This window comes from Alosa alosa, chromosome 3 (assembly GCF_017589495.1).
Source record: "Alosa alosa isolate M-15738 ecotype Scorff River chromosome 3, AALO_Geno_1.1, whole genome shotgun sequence".
Taxonomy (NCBI): Eukaryota; Metazoa; Chordata; class Actinopteri; order Clupeiformes; family Clupeidae; genus Alosa; species Alosa alosa.
The window spans coordinates 30,129,497-30,146,950 of record NC_063191.1 but is presented as its reverse complement, the minus strand read 5'-3'; the positions used below and the strand labels follow the sequence as shown (position 1 = coordinate 30,146,950).

At 39.6% G+C, this 17,454-nt stretch overlaps 1 protein-coding gene across 1 annotated transcript in view; it reads right to left on the bottom strand.

The window, feature by feature from the left end:
• vwa8 (von Willebrand factor A domain containing 8) overlaps positions 1 to 17,454 on the bottom strand; it is a 210,269-nt gene that overhangs the window by 33,615 nt on the left and 159,200 nt on the right. The window contains exons 34-38 of the mRNA XM_048239952.1: positions 14,162 to 14,316; positions 12,119 to 12,311; positions 8,125 to 8,206; positions 3,127 to 3,331; positions 142 to 250 (exon numbers count right to left, since the gene is read on the bottom strand). Coding sequence (XP_048095909.1) covers positions 142 to 250; positions 3,127 to 3,331; positions 8,125 to 8,206; positions 12,119 to 12,311; positions 14,162 to 14,316 — 744 coding nt within the window. The remainder of the gene's footprint in view (positions 1 to 141; positions 251 to 3,126; positions 3,332 to 8,124; positions 8,207 to 12,118; positions 12,312 to 14,161; positions 14,317 to 17,454) is intronic.

Below are 17,454 nucleotides of genomic sequence, written 5' to 3'. Positions count from 1 at the left end.
ACCCTTCGGTAATAAAACATCAAAACAGTGGCCTAATGCCCAATCACTCTCTCATTCACACATTATATATATATTTTTTTTTTTATAATTTTGCACGGCAATGTTTCTCCAGAATACCACATTTGAACTCCAGTAACCCACCTGTGCCCCCAGCCCACTGGTTTCCTCCTACATGGGGATCATTGTTGGGATCAACCTTGCCATGTTTTGGAGAGCTGACATCCAGGCCACTGTCCCTCTGGATAGTAATCTGGGAGGGGAAACGATAAATGTGTGTTTGTGTGTGTTTGAACAGAGAGAAACACTGTTATATACATGTCCCTAGTATGATGGTTGGAACAGTCTATTCCATCTAGCTGGGTTGTCTTAAACTCTGTTGATACATTAAAAGAAAGGTATGGTCTAAAAACAACCTAGGGTCTTTATGGATGAAGACTAGTGTAAACTTCTGTTGGGGACTTAAACAACGTTAACCAGAGTAGTTCTCCCTGCTGAAATGCTGCTGTATGGATCATTGATCTCTTAGTTTATGGAGTACTGTTGCTGATCGAGAATAATATATAACTTGTAATGATTAAATCACTGTCTTGTCTTATTGTCACTGATAAAGAATTCCACATAATTTGACATCTTTATGTTTGATGCAAACATAAAGCATCTTTTAGTATCTGGCACCTGTTAAAATATATAGATGTCTGTGCACTCTTACATTACTGAGGTGGACAATCCTCAAGTCCTGCCATGTATTCTTTCTACCTAATTTACTACCTAACTTACCTAATTAGAAACCAACACAAAGGTTGGTTTGGGTTGGTGCCAACTTTACTGAATCGTCATAACTGATGAACATATAACTGATGTACTCCTCCTAAGGTGCATTATGGAAGAAGTTCCTATAAGGGCAGGGACATCCCTCTCCATTTTCAAAAAACTCCTGAAGACCCAGCTCTTTAGAGAACATCTCTAACATCTCTACATAGCACCACTTACAGGTCTTGCTGATCCTAGCACTTACCACCCGTCTTGAACTGACACTCAACTGTTTAAAAACAGCACTCACTGATGCACTTATTCTTACTGTACTCTACCGTTTTTAAATTGTCCTAAAATTGTTGAGAGAATTGCTTTAAAACTTAAACTGTTTACCATGTTGTTGTTGCTTTGGTTAAAAATGTGTCAGCCAAATGTAATGTAAAGTTCTATTAAACTGCACAAAACAAAAACAACAGCAACAACTGCACATACTTTGTCCTCTTGAGGAACCGCGGGTATACATTTCCAGTGCACCCATTTAGATAATAGTATTAGACAACCTTCTAATTTCTTGCCATTGTTTAGTCACAGGTGACCCAACTTGGATAATCACTCTTTTTTTAATTGGGGCTTCATTAGTCACAGCACATCATCGCACAATCTGCCAAGTTAGACGTGTGTTCGAAATACATATGGTAAATAAGGCCCATTCGCCTTATTCACCCGGTGGCCAGAACGAGGCTAAAGGGTACACTTGCCATTACACTTCAGTCCAGCAGATGGTGGTGGTAATGCGTCTGCAAACTGCCAAAAAAAAAAGCTCACCGATAAAGAAGGGTTCACTGGCCTGTTCTTCTTCTTCAGTGAGTTTTTCTTGGCAGTTTGCAAACAGAGTGCATTACCACCACCATCTGCTGATCTGATGATTATATCTTATAGGGCGCAGGGGCGGAGCCAGACATTTGAAATATTGGGGGCTTAGCCCAGTGTCACACACAGGAAGGCTAAGGGGGTCCAGGGGCATGCCCCCCCGACAGAACATTTTGAAAAATAACCCCTTAAATAATGACTTTTTCAGTGAATTCTGTGTAAACTAATGGACACATTGAGACTTTAAAAATGTGAGACTCAAGGTATATCTGACTGGCACTTTGGGTCTTTCAAGAGGGGTCTATAGGCATAGCCTATCTGATCAGCAGGCACTTAGTTAATTAAGCGTTTTTTATGAGTTATGGTTTGTATATTATAGGCTACTATACTATGCTGAGATAACCCTGATGGTATGCTACCTTGTCTCAATACATTTTTACTTTAGCCTTATGGTCAGGTTTAGCACAGCCCCACACATAGTGAACTGACTTGTTATAATGTTCAGTAGAACACATGAAACTAAGTTTAATCCAGGGCTTGGGGGGGGAATGGGGGGGGAATTCCCCCCTTCAGTGCTTCACACTAGGCCTATGCGCTCTGTGTCTGAGCTGTCTGTGCACGTCCGCAATTGATTATGTTACTCAAAGGGAGAACACATCAATCACATGGTATTGTTTGCCCTAAAATGCATGAAAACTGCAAGTTCAAAATCCCGCCGGTAGCCACGTTACATCTCCGTTTCATATTTGCCTAGGCTACTAGCCTACAATAAATTAATTGAACGAACTCAACTGACAACAGGTAAATCTACTGATTCGGTCATTGAGACTCTATGAATACAGTACAACAAACTTTCTGTCTTTCTGAAGTTTATTTTTGTATTCCGGGGTACATTAGCCTAATTGCCTAATGTCTTGACAATAGTTTTTCTTACCGGCTTACTGTTTAAACTGACTGTGCCGCTCTGAACTTTCCTGCCAGGTTTATGACGTAAACCGCTACGTTTCGGCTCTGGCATTGCCTAAACTCATCGTGTGGGAAATCAGATTATCTGTCAATATTGGGCTTTGAAAATAAGGGATAGCCTATTTGCTCAGTAATAGTAGCCTACATTGTGTAACATTTATAGAGAAACCAAGGGGAAGTTAAATTAGAAATTAGAATCGTTGGAAATTGAAAACACATACAAAAAAAGATTTGGGGCTTTTGAAAAAAGATTCGGGGCTTGAGCCCCCGAAGCCACCCCCTCGCTCCGCCAATGATAGGGCGGTGGTGGCTCAGGAAACAGAGGAGTGATTCAGTAATCCAAAGGTCACAGGTTTGAACACATCTCCTGAACCTGTCAAAGTGTCCTTGAGCAATACACTGAACATCAAACTACTCTCTATGTGCTAGTTGGCCCCTGAAATGAAATAAATACTGTAAAATGAGAGTTAGGTATCACACCATGTACTGTACCATGTACTAACTCTTCAGACTTTAGAAACAACATGACAGACTGACTTGTATAGGGCGACCATCCTCAGATCCAATCATTCCCCTCCACTCCATCAAGGAGCGCTGCAAGTTGTCTAGTCCAGTCTCCCACAAGCGTACATAGCCTCCCATATCCACAGTCACTACACCTCCTGTTCCAAGAGGGGCCAGCAGCACATCTGTGTCTGACAACTTTGAAATCCAGGCAGTGTAGGGGGACATAGTAGAGGGCCTATAAATTCAACAAATGTAAAACCATGTAAAAAGATGTTCCCATATAGATTTTAAGGTTCCTACTAGCTATCCCACATGACATTTTGTCCTATGAAAATGACTAACAAGTGCAACCATGCCTAGTTTTCTTCAGCTTCATGAACTGTGAATACCTCAAGTATTGGCACAAGTATAGTACAGGCCAAAAGTTTGAACACACCTTTTCATTCAATGCGTTTCCTTTATTTTCATGACTATTTACATTGTAGATTCATCAAAACTATTAATGAACACATGTGGAATTATGTACTTAACAAAAAAGTGTGAAATAACTAAAAACATGTCTTATATTTCTTAATATAAGACAACTTAATTTCTTAAAAGTTGCTATTTTTTATTTTTTATTTAATACCATATTCAGTAAGCCATTATTTGACAAATAGTCATCTGTGGGCCAAATAACTTTGCATTCATTCATAGTTTTGATGTCTTTAGTGAGAATCTACAATGTAAATAGTCATGAAAATAAAGAAAATGCATTGAAATGAGAAGGTGTGTCCAAACTTTTGGTCTGTACTGTATTTACAGACAAAATACTGATTGATACATGTGGGTGGGAGTGTTTTGCACTCTGCTCCAAATCTAGGGGCTTTTATAAAATGAATGGATATGCAGTACACGTTTTAATGGTCCGGTCATACTGAAAATACATTCTGTCTTCCATCCTACAAAGTTTGGTAAGGCTAGGAATAATAATTTTTAGGATATTAATGCCCAGGATTAGGCATTTTTGAGTATGTAAAAATCCAAGGGCATTGCATTTGAACAAAACTAATTTACAGAACTAAAACTAATTTACTAAAACTAATTTACAAAACTAATTGAGAGTTTGTACACAAATATCGATCATACAGAAGGCCTTCATGCTATTAAGCACTATTTAACAGAGTGAGTGCATGCCACCAAATGACTTCATTTTACAGCTTACTGAATGGACACTCAACAATAATGTGTTTTGCTTTGAGGATGATGTATTCAGACTAGGACTGTCAAAATAACTGATTAATTTCAATTAATTAATTTAAGAAAAATTAACTGATTAAAAAAAATATCGCAGATTAATCGATTCCGTATGACCTTTGACCCTAAGCCGTTCTAGTCAGTAACCATTAGACTGTAAAATGAAGGAGAGAAGAAAATGTACTGCCTAGATCATTGATTGGAACATTTACTTTTAAAAAAACTAAAATCCTGATGGTGTTGATAAAATAAAGAGTTGATTAAAATAAAGTCCTCTGCAATGTCTGTAGGAAGGAATTTGCATATCACCGGATTTTGTCAACTCTAAAGATCACACACATCAATGCAAAGAAATAGTGTTGACATTGAGGGGAGTGTTAATTTATTTTCATTGTGTCCCCTAGGTTATACTGTATCTGTGGCCTGAAATGCAATGTATGTGGAAAAAAAAAACTTCTTCCCGAAGCACTTTTGAATTTATTTCCTCAGCATATTAGGTCATATCGTAGATTATTATGGCCATTATTTGAACAGTGAAAATAATAATAAAAGGGTTTTTTGTACTTTAATGTCACTAATGCATGATTCATTAATATTCAGAAATATTTAAATTCAATGATTCATTTGAATTTAAATATTGAAAATACTTTCACAGCAAAACTTATATATGCGATTAATTTAGATTAATTAATCACAGAGTATGTAATTAATTCACTTACATTTTTTAATCGATTGACAGCCCTAATTCAGACAGATTAAGGGAACAGCTATGGGGGCATGTTTTGCACCCAGCTATGCTCGTCTTTTCCTGGGTCTTTGGGAGAAGGAATACATTCACAACACATGCAACTCCTTGAAAACTTGATCTTCTATTGTCACTACATTGATGATGTGTTTTTGTTTTGTTTTAGATGTACTGAACCCAACCTTTCTGGAGTTTCATAAATATGTAAACTCCATTAATCCTAACAATGACATTAGAATACAGCCAAAGAGAAATCTCATGTTTGGATGTATTAATTAGTAAAGGGGTAAATGGAGATTTGCATTCATCTATCTTTAGAAAAAGCACATATCGCAACACTGTCCTGAAAGCTTTCATTCATCACACCTGATAAACAGGATCTGTGACACAGAAGTTGACTATCAATCTAAATCTGTGGAGATGGCTAAACATTTTGAGGAAAGGGGATACAAGACAGAGGTGGTTCAACAGGCCCAAAGGAGGGCCAACCAATGTAACAGGAGTGACCTACTCATAAAAAGACGGAAACCCAAGAGGAATAATCAAGTCTTTTTTTCCACCTTTCTTTTTTTCCACCTTTCTGTTTTAGACGAGCACCCACATTAAGAGATAAATTGGTGCAGAGTCACCTTACAGTTCAAAAGAAAAAACACTGGCTACGTAAACTTAAAGGGAATCACAGATGTGGGAACTGCAACCATTGTGGAAATGTAGTTAAAACTGCTACTTTTGTGGATGTATACAAGCTTTACTGTCAATGCCTTTGGCAATTGTAACACTACATTTGTAGTCTACAGATTAGAGTGTGAGTGTGGCTGCTTCTACATCAGCAGAACAAAAAGAAGGCTGAGGGACAGAGTGGCTGAAAATAAGAACGCCATAAGGACAAAAAATCCTGCTTATCCCATGGCGGTCCATTACTCTGCTTCCTCCCTCAAAGTGACGGTGGTAGAGGTTGTCCCCAAACCCCAGAGAGGTGGAGACCATCTAATGACCCTTCTCCAAAGAGAAACCTTTTGGATTAGTAAATTTAAGGCAACCTCTTTCCCTGGCCTTAATGAAGAATGTGACTTTTCTATGAAGTATGGACATTTTTGTGTGCTTTTATTGAAATCTATTTCTCTCTCTCTAGTGATATGTCTCTTTGTCAGTGTTTTGTCAATTAATTGTGTTTTGGTAACCTACTAGTTGGTCACATGGTGTGTGACATAATAGGAAGGCTCCACCCACTAAACACCTATGGGTGTCCATTGTCCATTTTAAGCTTTGTTCTACTTCCTGTTTCTATGCCCTGATGAAGGCCAATATGGCCATAACACGTAGGCCCATGTGCTTTTAACCAGTTATTGCCATGTTAAATTAAAGGCTTTTTTATACTTTTCAACTTCAGAGTGCATCTGTATTTTCTCTTTTTTGGATTCTAATTTACAGGTCTTTGAGCAAAATCCTAACAGTGCAGCAACCATTTTCCTGAATTCTTTCTGATTTGATTCGGAATGACCCCATACCATAATATGTGTTCTGAAATATTAGTCATACAACGTTGTGTGCACTGCCTCACTGAGACCAGTTTGCAACAGCAGAAAAAAGTGGTAACCCCTTCCTTTTAAAGTCCCCTAAATACTAAGTACTAAGTATATGTACTTACCTAATACCTGCCTTACTAAAATCATAGTATATTCATTTCCGCAGGTTACATGAAGTAAAATACAGAGAAACTACACAAACAATACTAAAATATAGCTGCAAGCAGAGATGTGGGGGCCTAGCAGTACACTAGCAGGAATGGGGTTGCCATGGCATGTGCAAGCACTCATAGCAACTTTCATGGCAATTAGATAAAGAATGGTTGAGATATCAGCTCATTTACTTTATTACAACGCCCCTAGAAGCCAAATTACGGCATTATCCTTGTGCATTCTCACAATCAAGTACCACGTCCCTGTACCAAGTTTGACTTTAGTACATCAAAGCGTTGCTGATATATGAACTCACTTCATTTACTACAGCGCCCCTAGAGGCCAAATGATGGCAATTTCCTATTGTGTCCTCACAATCAGATACCAAGTCACTATACCAAGTTTGGACTTCTTACATCAAAATGTTGCTAAGATATGAGCTCACTTCCTGTATTGCAGTGCCCCCTATTGAGGCCAGATAATGCCAACTTGCCAGCTAGTATTGTTCAGTTCATGTATATAACATGCTTTACTTGCTACCTGGATAATTTCCGCAAATATTATTAAGGTAAGATGAATGATAAGATCATTAAGCTTTAGCCTACTGTGTTCGGTGGGTTAACTAATGGCATCGCGGCAACGACAGCTAGTTACAGCTGTTGAGCAATCTCTGTGGAAACTATAGAATTTTTGTGCTGGAAAATTTTGTGACGTTTTTCCTTAACTAAGGAGACCATTTAAGGTATTCTGTGCAACACCCTTAAGTACATTCCTTACCTAAGGAGAAATTAAGCCTTAAGGGTCATACTTAAGGGAAAAAGGTGCTTTGTGCAACCGGCCACAGGCCCCCAAAAACACCTTACTGGGTAAATGCTTGGTAATTAGGGGAAAATAAAGGAATGGTTACCAGTGAAGAGTTTGATGACACCCAAGCGCAAAACCATTTCTGCATGTGTTAGTGTGTTCTCTGTACATTTTGCATATGACTACCTGTATAGATCACTGAAATAGTAAACCCACTTTCTACACACATATACACTACAAAACACACTTACATTCCCTTTGTTGTCCCTGAAACTATTTTTCACAAACTTCACAAATTCTGGCAAGGTATACTTTAGCATCAATTGGAAATAAAGGAGCCTTTTAAGATCTTTTTAAAGAAGTAATTGCACCCTGTTTAAGAGGACAATTCAGTTGTTTTGCCCCTTATTCTTAAATTCTTAATCCGTGCACAAATCCACATACTTTTCCAATGAAAAGATAATTGATATTATTAAGGACAATTTAAGGTGCAAATTATCAGAATATATTTTGTAGTGGGAGGAAGGTAGATTTAACATAAAATATCATTAGAAGTCTGGTTACCTTGGAACAGGGATATATTTGACCTTTTTGGAGTTTAAGTCGGTCACCTCCAAGTACGCAGCTGTCATAGGTGGAGTCACATCTGTGAGACGTACACATTCAAAAGGTTATAGTCTACTCATTACTCACAGTCAAGATTGATGCGAAAACAGATAGAGCAGGAGGTAGGGAAGGAGACCAGAGTAGTGACTTACACCTTCTCCAACTGGCAAATTAACTTTTTGCTAGTTTGTAGATTTACTTTTTTTTTTGTGTGAGCACACCATCATGTGGAAACACATTATGGCAGACAGATATTCATAGTAGTGTAAAAGTTATGATTAAGGCAATCATGAATTAGAGGTCCATTGCTGTTTTTTTTTTTGAGTTGTTCATGACTAACTGGGGCAGTTGACATGGGAGAAGCACATGCAGGACCCCTGAAACATAGGGACATTATTGGACTGATGCAGAAAAAGGCAGGGGGTTAGATCACATGGTTACACTTTACTTGAAGGTATCTACATACAGTAAGAGTGACATGACTCATGAACGTGTCATAAACATTATAAACAAGTCATAAACATTTATGACATAACACTTCTGTCACTCGCTTCTGTCAAGTGTCGTTTGGTTTTTGTCATGACAAGTTAGGGTTAGGGTTAGTGCCAATCACATACTGAATAAAACCATGATGCAAGAAAACATGCCTCAACACATGGAGACTTTTTTCTCATTGGGAGAACTGAATGAATGACGTTGAGAAAAACAAAACTGGATGGAAAATATTTGATGTTGCATACTGGTAACAGTCAGTAGAGTGCTGCACAGTAATTTCAAACATCAAAGGCTTCCTCAATCACATCTTCAAAGGGAATAGTTAGCTCGACAATGCACAACAATACACTGTGGAACTTGCAGTTGCCTTCCGAAATCCACCCGGAGCTTGTATTGCTTGTATTTGCCCGATGCCCACTTTTCTGCCCCTCACGCACAAACAAAATTCTACAGTCCCTGTCATTTGCTGGCATAGAATACTGTCTTGTTCTCAAGGAAACCCACCAGAAAATGTAAAACCTAAGTATGTCTCTAGGTGTAGTGATCTTGGGTCAGACTAGTTTTGCAACCAGAATGATTATGCTCTAAAGAATAGTGAATAAACTTCTCTTCCTATGTCACAGGTGACTTAGTCCTTTGTTGCCAAATTAGCAAAGACATTAGGGCCTTATTGTGTGCAGTGTATGATGTGTGGTGTTTAGTGTGTGTGTGAGTAAACATATTTTGTACCCTGATTTGTAGTGGCTGTTTCACTGTGTGTGCATCAATTGTAGTGAGTTTTCTTGATACTATTACTTTTTCTGCCGTACTGACTTTTGGACATCTGCTCATGGACTAACCTTGCAACCTACTTCCTGTTTTACCCCATGCCCATATTTGGACTGTGTCTCCTCCCCTCCTATTGTGAAAGAACTGATCACTGGAATCACTTCCTTCAAAAGAACGCAGACACAAAACCACTGATCATCAACGGGGAGTGTGTGGAAAATATTTTTAAATGTCAAGCTCTTTGGCACACACATCGCCAAGGATCTCTTTAGGACCACCAACACCATCACTGTGGTCAAGAGGGTTCAGCAGCAACTCCACTTTCTGAGAATCCTCAGGAAGAACAATTTGGAAGAAAAGCTGTTGGTATCTTTCTACCGTTGCTCCATAGAAAGTGTGCTTGCATTTTCAGAAGGGTCCTCCAGAGGGTTAACACCGCTTTCCAGAGGGTTAACAGCGCCTTCCCTCGAAGACATCTTCAGTTCCCGCTGGCCACAGCAGAGCAGCCAACATACTGAACATCCCAGACATCATCTGCTAACTCCGCAGCCCACTGGAAAACGATTTATATCCATAAAATATTGGACAAACAGGCTGAAAAACAGCTTTTACCCCACGGCAATCCGTAAACTAAACTCCAAGTAACAGCAACAATTGGCACTACTGTATCAGAGACACTGATTGTAATAACTACCGGAATGTATTTATCATTTTGCACTACTTCATTTATGTGTGAAAGGTGGAAGGTGGGTGAGAATATGTCTGTGTGTGTGTGTGTGGGTGGGTTGGGTTGGATGTATTACTGCTTTGAACACACCGTTAGGACTGCTAATAAATGTCACTGTACTCTGTGCAATGACAATAAAGGATTTCTGATTCTGATTCTTATTACAGCATAGTTACCCATCTAATCAATTTGGCAATGAGCTAATGACCAGCTTTGTGCTTACAGTATATTTGTTTTTTTCGGTTACACTTTACATGACAGTATGGACATAAGAGTGTCATAAACAAGTCATAAACGTTTATGACATAGCGCTTCTGTTATTAAGTGACATTCGGTTTTTGTCATAAGTTAGGGTTAGGTTTAGGGTTAGGGTAAGGATTAGAATTAGGGTTAGGGTTCATGTCAGGTCAAGTCAAGTCAGTTTTATTTTTAAAGCACATTTAAACATGCACAGAGTGCAACCCAAAGCGCTCCACAAACAAGACACATAACAAGACAAAAGATGCCGGATGGAGTGGCGTAGTCGCCAGCGTGCCCATGAAATATATATATATATATATTTAAAAAGTGGGAAAAGTGATGTTAAAATTAGTCCAATTTCCAAACCAGCTGAAAAATGTCCAAGGGCAATGATGATCCATGAAAACTGCGCACAGAGCTGTGTCTTCACATGCAACGCCAACAAAGTTCTTTAGCAACTGACCAACCCGGTGAATTCACTGGCAGTCTGGAGATAACGTTAACGTTAGGCCTTGTAGACTGGAGATCACTGGAAGCACAGTCTGAAGTAGTGGGCGATCGTGTAGATGGACTTTTAACAGCGACCGTTTGTTGCTCCGTGAGATTGTAGCTCTTCACTGTTAACGTTAGTCTGCAATTGGCATGGCAGCTTTCGCGGGTCAGCAACAGCTCGGGCGTACCCGCGGCAGATCTTTCGCCAGAGTAGCCTAGGTCCAGCTGTCCCGAGAGATCCCCTCGACCAGACAGTGAAGTGCAGCACCGCTCACGGATGGATGGAAGGATGTCCGATGCCCAGCTAGGGCAAAAGCTAGCCATAGCAAGCTCACAATGGACAAACGTCAACGACATCAGCTGACTTAGAAGCAGTAAAAAGGACTAAGAATAACACGAAAACTATAAAAAAAAATGACGTAAATAAATAGGGAAAACATTTAACTAGACAAACCAATACAAAAAATAAACATGACATTACATAAAATTACGAACATTACATAAAAACAAACAAAAACATGACGCCAGACGGAGCGGCGTGTCTCGCCAGCGTCCCCGTAACCTAGCAACTGTGTCATGACAGTGTCATGTCAATGTCGATACAGTCAGGTAAAGTTTGACCATTTTTTCATTGTCAAAAGAGGGGTTATAGCTATGAACACATACAATGGCTCGTTTAAAAGGTAAGACTTTAAGCTCTCAGTGGGTGCAAACCGTGTATTTCTACACGCCTCTGTTCCTGAGAAATCCCAAGCTAAACAGTGGCTAGTTTTCATCAAAATCACTGTTTTTTTCTAGAAATGGAGATATAATGTCTTTCATGAAATATTAAGTGTTGCCTGTAAACTTTCCGGGAAGTGATCAGCGAGACCTGGCGAGACTGCCACAGACCCACGAAAATGGCCTGGTTTTGAGATGACGTGCATGCGTCACTGATTCGAGCCAAAGCGGCAACCGAGTTATGATAAAATGTCCAGATAAAATGTCCAGATTGTGCGTTTTCATGAGTTTTCGATCGTCATATATTTCATTTCCATTCATCACAGAGTTCCCAAAATCACATATAAGGCGTATTAGAGTGTCTAGTTTCGTAATTAAAAAAAAAGCTAAAAACGTAATATTACGTTTTTGGCACTCAACGCATGGGAAGGAAAAACGTAATATTACGTGTTTGGCACTCAATAGGTTAAGTCAATAGAAGATTTAATTCCTAGGTTATGATGGGTTTACCTTTTGGGTAAATGTCAGCAACAGGCACTTGTGAGGCCTGCAGAGCTCTCACCACCTGGTTTGCCATCAATAACGTTGCACAGTTCATCCTCTTAGCAGTTCCTGTCCGCCGATTCCCTCCAAAGAACATATCCCCACCCCTACCCTCAGTGAGGTGGGTCTCTCTTTTAAATGTAAATACCTCATTAGGCGACTGCAAACAAGAAAAAATGAATTAATCAACATGAAATATTGAAATACTTTTCATACATGTTCTTTTTCAGTTGAGTTCACACAACGTTAAATAATGAGAAGTCATTCTCGGATGACGTCTTCGATCTGAAGCAATCTCTGTCTAAGGGATTTTTCAAGAGAAACTAGTCATCTTAACATTCTTCAGTGATCATGACTATTTTGAATCATGCAAGACGAAACCTCCAACTCGCCTGCCCGAGCCTCACTGGCTTCTCGTCATCTCCATGTTCACACTGAAAACATCAAACTCCTTTTTCAAGGCTGATGCTCAAAGTCTTTCTCAATGCAGCACTTATTCCAGAAGGTGGCAGATTACCGTCGATGCCCAGCTCCATGCGGTTAGGCTATCCCTGCATCGGATGTGCAGGACCTGTGCCCTCTGCTTAACTGACATCTGCCCCCACTGTGCAAGGATAAAACCCCGGACGCTGTACTTCCATACTAGGGATGTGCATTTCTTTACTTAAAACATTGGGAAATTTCTTTAATTTATTTCTTTATTTTTTGAAGACAAAACAATAATTGCATTCTGTAATCTCAAATATTCAATATTCTATAATTAAATCAACTATTTGGATATTCGAAAATCATGACCCATCCCTATTCTGTACCATAATGTGCAAGTACATGAGTTTCATCCTTCCCGAGCGCCACCAAGGCGCTCTTGCTTCCTGGTTTGCAAATCTTATCCACCGTTGCTAATAAGGAGAACCCATTGGTTAACGTTGAGTGAACTCAACTGAAAGAGAATCTATGGTTGTGAATATAACCTCGGTTCTCTGAAGGACAACATGAAATGTAAACCCTTCCAAGCTTCATTGGCATTCTGGACCTGGTTAATTGGATTGCTTCAGAATTCTCCTTCAGAGATCCGAGGTTATATTCATAACCATAAATTTGCCAGAAATATGCTTCAATGGCTCAATCCCATTTCTAACTTTCAATCCTACCCCCTGCATTATGTAACAACATCGCATTTTGTATGAACTTGAAAGATTTTCACTTTATGTAACAACTCCTGAATTTTGAAATAATGTGTCACATTTTGAAATAAACTGCCTAACCGCAGGATGTAATCAATTTCCCCGCATTTTGTGATACATTATTACAGTAAGTCATCTCACAAATGAATGTCTTCATCTGTACATGTTCTATTTTATAACCATTAAACTTGTGCTAAATTCAACTTAAATAAAATAAATTCAGCCTAAATTGCAGCACCCTCTACATTAAAATGTGGGAGTTATTCCATAATGAATTAAAGTTGTATTGCATTTTGTAGCGTTATTAGAAAATGTGGAGTTTTTATATAGTACAGGGTTTCCCTTAAAACAGAGTTAAAGCGTAACTCTCACCAAAATGCATCCTAGGGTGTTTTTTTGAACGTACCTGAGTCAAACTTTCGTTTTTAAAGAATAATTACGTCCAAAGCGCCACTTTTAAGCTTGTCCGCATTGACGTTTTCAGGTGAAATGGCCTTTTGAATGGGAATCCTAGGGGCACTACTATTTTGATACAAGATCGCATCAAAATCGCTATTTTTAAAATACTAAGAAGGCTCGACACAACATCAAACTTTGATCGAAATGTCATCAGTGTCTCTACACATGACCATGAGCATTGAGAGTTGTTCAAAACCTTTCTTTTAGTAAACTCTGTGTACACAAACAATGTTCTCAATGCTATGATGACAATCAAATGCTTACTGTAACATGTACAACTGTAGAAATGCTATGACATTCACAAATAAAGCTTTCTACAATACAAAATTCAAATCAAACCAAAGCTGGAACACTCTCAGCAACTCACCATCAGATCAGGGAAACCTACAATAGCCCCGGCATAGGAGCTGTTATCACAAAAGAGGCGATTAGGTGAGATAATCTTTTGATCTAAAGCAGCACTCAGGTTCTCAGAGGTCAACTGGTCACTGGATATTTCCTGGGGAATTGGTGTCTCAAATCCTGATCAAAAGAGAAGTAAGGAGAAAACAATGCAAGAGAGACAAAAACAAAAACAAAAAATTGATCAAAGGCGTTTCAGAGCAAGTTATTCATGTAAATATATTTCAACTAAAAATCCAACATCTTCTCTTAATGCTAAATATGTAGACCGTTTCGTTATCAAAGTTGCTGGGATTTTTTTACTATTGGTACTGACATGTTGACAACAATACTAAAGATTTCTGATCAAGACATTTGAACTCTGAGCTAGATAGATGCCAGCTGCTGGCTAGCTGTTGGCTATATATTTATAATTGTAGCATTCCTGCCATAATTGTAGCATTCAGTAGTTTTATTCTATTGGGTGGTGGTAGCATGGTGGTTAACGAGCTGGGTTAGCATGCAGTAGTTTGAAAAGTTGTGGGTTCAATTCTCAGCTTCCACTATTGTCATATTGAGCAAGGCATTTCACCCCAAGTTGCTCAGGGACAATGTAATCCCTTGTAATATAAGTGACATATGTAAGTCACTTTGAATAAAAAGTGTCTGCTAAATGAATACATGTAAAAATTTAAATGTAGTGCTATATGGGGAAGATCATGTGCATGTTAACATCTAGGGTAAAAATAAAACTTTATACATCTCTACAAAACACATCTGGAATGATTACCAATCAGTTAAAGTTTACAAAACACGTACAAGTTTGTGTCTATGTGCCCTAGATCAAACGTTACAGCATTTTGAAGATAATGACAAGTGGAGTGTCAGGCATTAGGATTTTGAACTCATCTGAAAGTAATTGTGAAAGATATTACTACCTTTTTTCTTCTTCTATTACTACAAATTATTTCTGATTACTAGGGATGTCTCGATACCATTTTTTTTTCAAACCGATACGAGTGCCACTTTTTATTTTCCTTTTTTTAAGTGGAAGTTATACTGTAATTATGTCTGCACTGGTTCAATTAGCAACTTGTCTGGAGTAAATAAAGAGAACCTCCTCTTTACCAACATCCACTGCATCATCCTTTGGTCAAGAAAAGACCACTGGTCATGGGTACCTTTTCATGTGTTCAAGTGTTGACCCAGTGGCCCATTGGCAGAAATTGGCTTTTGACTGCATTCAAGCTTTATCTGCATTTATATTTCCTTCCTTTTCTTTAACCATAGCATGTCAGGGTTTCCCGCAGAAAATTTGTAAGTCAAGATGGTAGGTGAGGTTTGCTGTCGGGAGGAGGGAGGGGGGGTGTTGATTTGTTTGTGCCATATTACAATTAGGGATCGACCGATATATCGGCCGGCCGATATTTGCGTTTTTACGTGTATCGACATCGGTCGATAAGCCGCTGCATTCGCCCGATAGTTTTTTTTCCCCCAATAATTTACATACAGGCGTCCACAGGCAGCTCTGTGTTGCTGGAGACGCTGCAATTCACGTGCAGACTGCCCCTCCCCCACAAGCAGAGTGCTGAAAGCCTGCTCTTCAAGACAACAGTAAACTTTAAACTTTCAAAGCATCTTTTAACTGTTTGACTGAAATATTGCCATACACTTTGAAGGTGGAAGCAAGTTTGTGGGTCCAAATGGAAAACAAGAATGATAGATAGGTAGGCTACTTTTTTTAACGCTTAACCCGTTTACTGCCAACGGTGCATATATGCGCCCACAATGAGTGTGTTCTAGAATGCCAAGGGTGCATATGTGCGCCCAAGGAGCATCATCATTGCCGCGATAACATGTAGCCAATTAAAACATCGTTACTGTGCTGTTGCTATGTTGATATGATAGTAAACATGTTCTAGACAGATCACGATTGGTTAATATTTCACAAATATGCTAATTACGTCATTCACAAACTTCAAGAAACAAATTAGCATCAGCTAAATATCAAGCTATCTAGCTAGCACATAGAGAGAGTTTGCGATTGCGGTACCGTGAATTTATGACCATGGAGGAGAGTTTTAATTTCAACTGGGACAGTGACGGCGATGAGTTTTTCGGATTTGGAGAGGAGGACTTGGAGGGGGTCCTGTGTGGTCCAGGGGAGGACGAGGAGGGAGTCGAAGAAGGAGGAGCGGCCGGCGACTTCACCGAGGCCAGCGACTTCACTGGCTGTGGTGAGGGAGACGTCCCGCGGGAGTGGCTAGATGTGACAGGCAAGACGGTGGCCACTGAGGGGGAGAGGAAGCGATCTGATGGGAGGATCCCTCTTGTACACACCAACCCACGACCTGGTCCGCAGAGAATTTGGGATTGTAGTGATCCATACCTTTTTTTTAAAGCCTTTTTCAGCGATTGTGCTGTTGATCTCATGGTGGCTGAGACAAACCGCTATGCTGAGGCGTTAGCTTCCACCGAGCTAGCGAGTCACTCACGTTTACGTGATTATAAGCCCACTGATCGTTCTGAGATGGAGGCGTTTTTGGCCATTCAGATCAGCATGGGTCTGACTAGAAAGCCTCAAATCTCAGATTACTGGAGCACCCAAAATTCACTGGGCTTGACACCAAATTTAAGCCAGATAATGACACGCGAACCGCTTTCAGCTCTTGTCCTCCTGCATCCACTTCAATGACAACTCTCTGAGGTTGGAGAGAGGTCAGCCGGGTTATGATCCACTTTTTTTTTTTTTCCCATGGTTTATTTTGATTTTTTTACAGTTACAAAATCCATGCAAAGATAGAATCAGTAAATATACGTATGCATGTAAGATACATATGCAATTTAGATTGATGATCCACTTTTTAAAATCCGCCCACTTATGGATCTAGTCCTGAAGAGTTTTCAGAGCGAGTACTACCCCCACGAACACCTGTCCATTGACGAGTCCATGGTTTCATTTCGTGGAAGGGTGTTTTTTCGTCAGTATGTGCCAAATAAAAGACACCGGTTTGGTCTGAAGAATTTTGTCCTGTCAGGCCGACAAGTAATTACACATACCTGTGGCGCGTTTATACTGGAGGGGCCTTCAACTACGATCGCTGTCTGGGTATTGGCCATAGTTCAGTTGTTGGCTTGCTAAGGGAAGCCAAGCTTTTGGGGAAGGGACACACTCTGTATACTGACAGCTACTACACCTCACCCGCTCTTTTCCAAGAGCTTCACCGGCAAAACACCGGCGCGTGTGGAACTGTTCGTGTGAACAGGAAAGGTATGCCC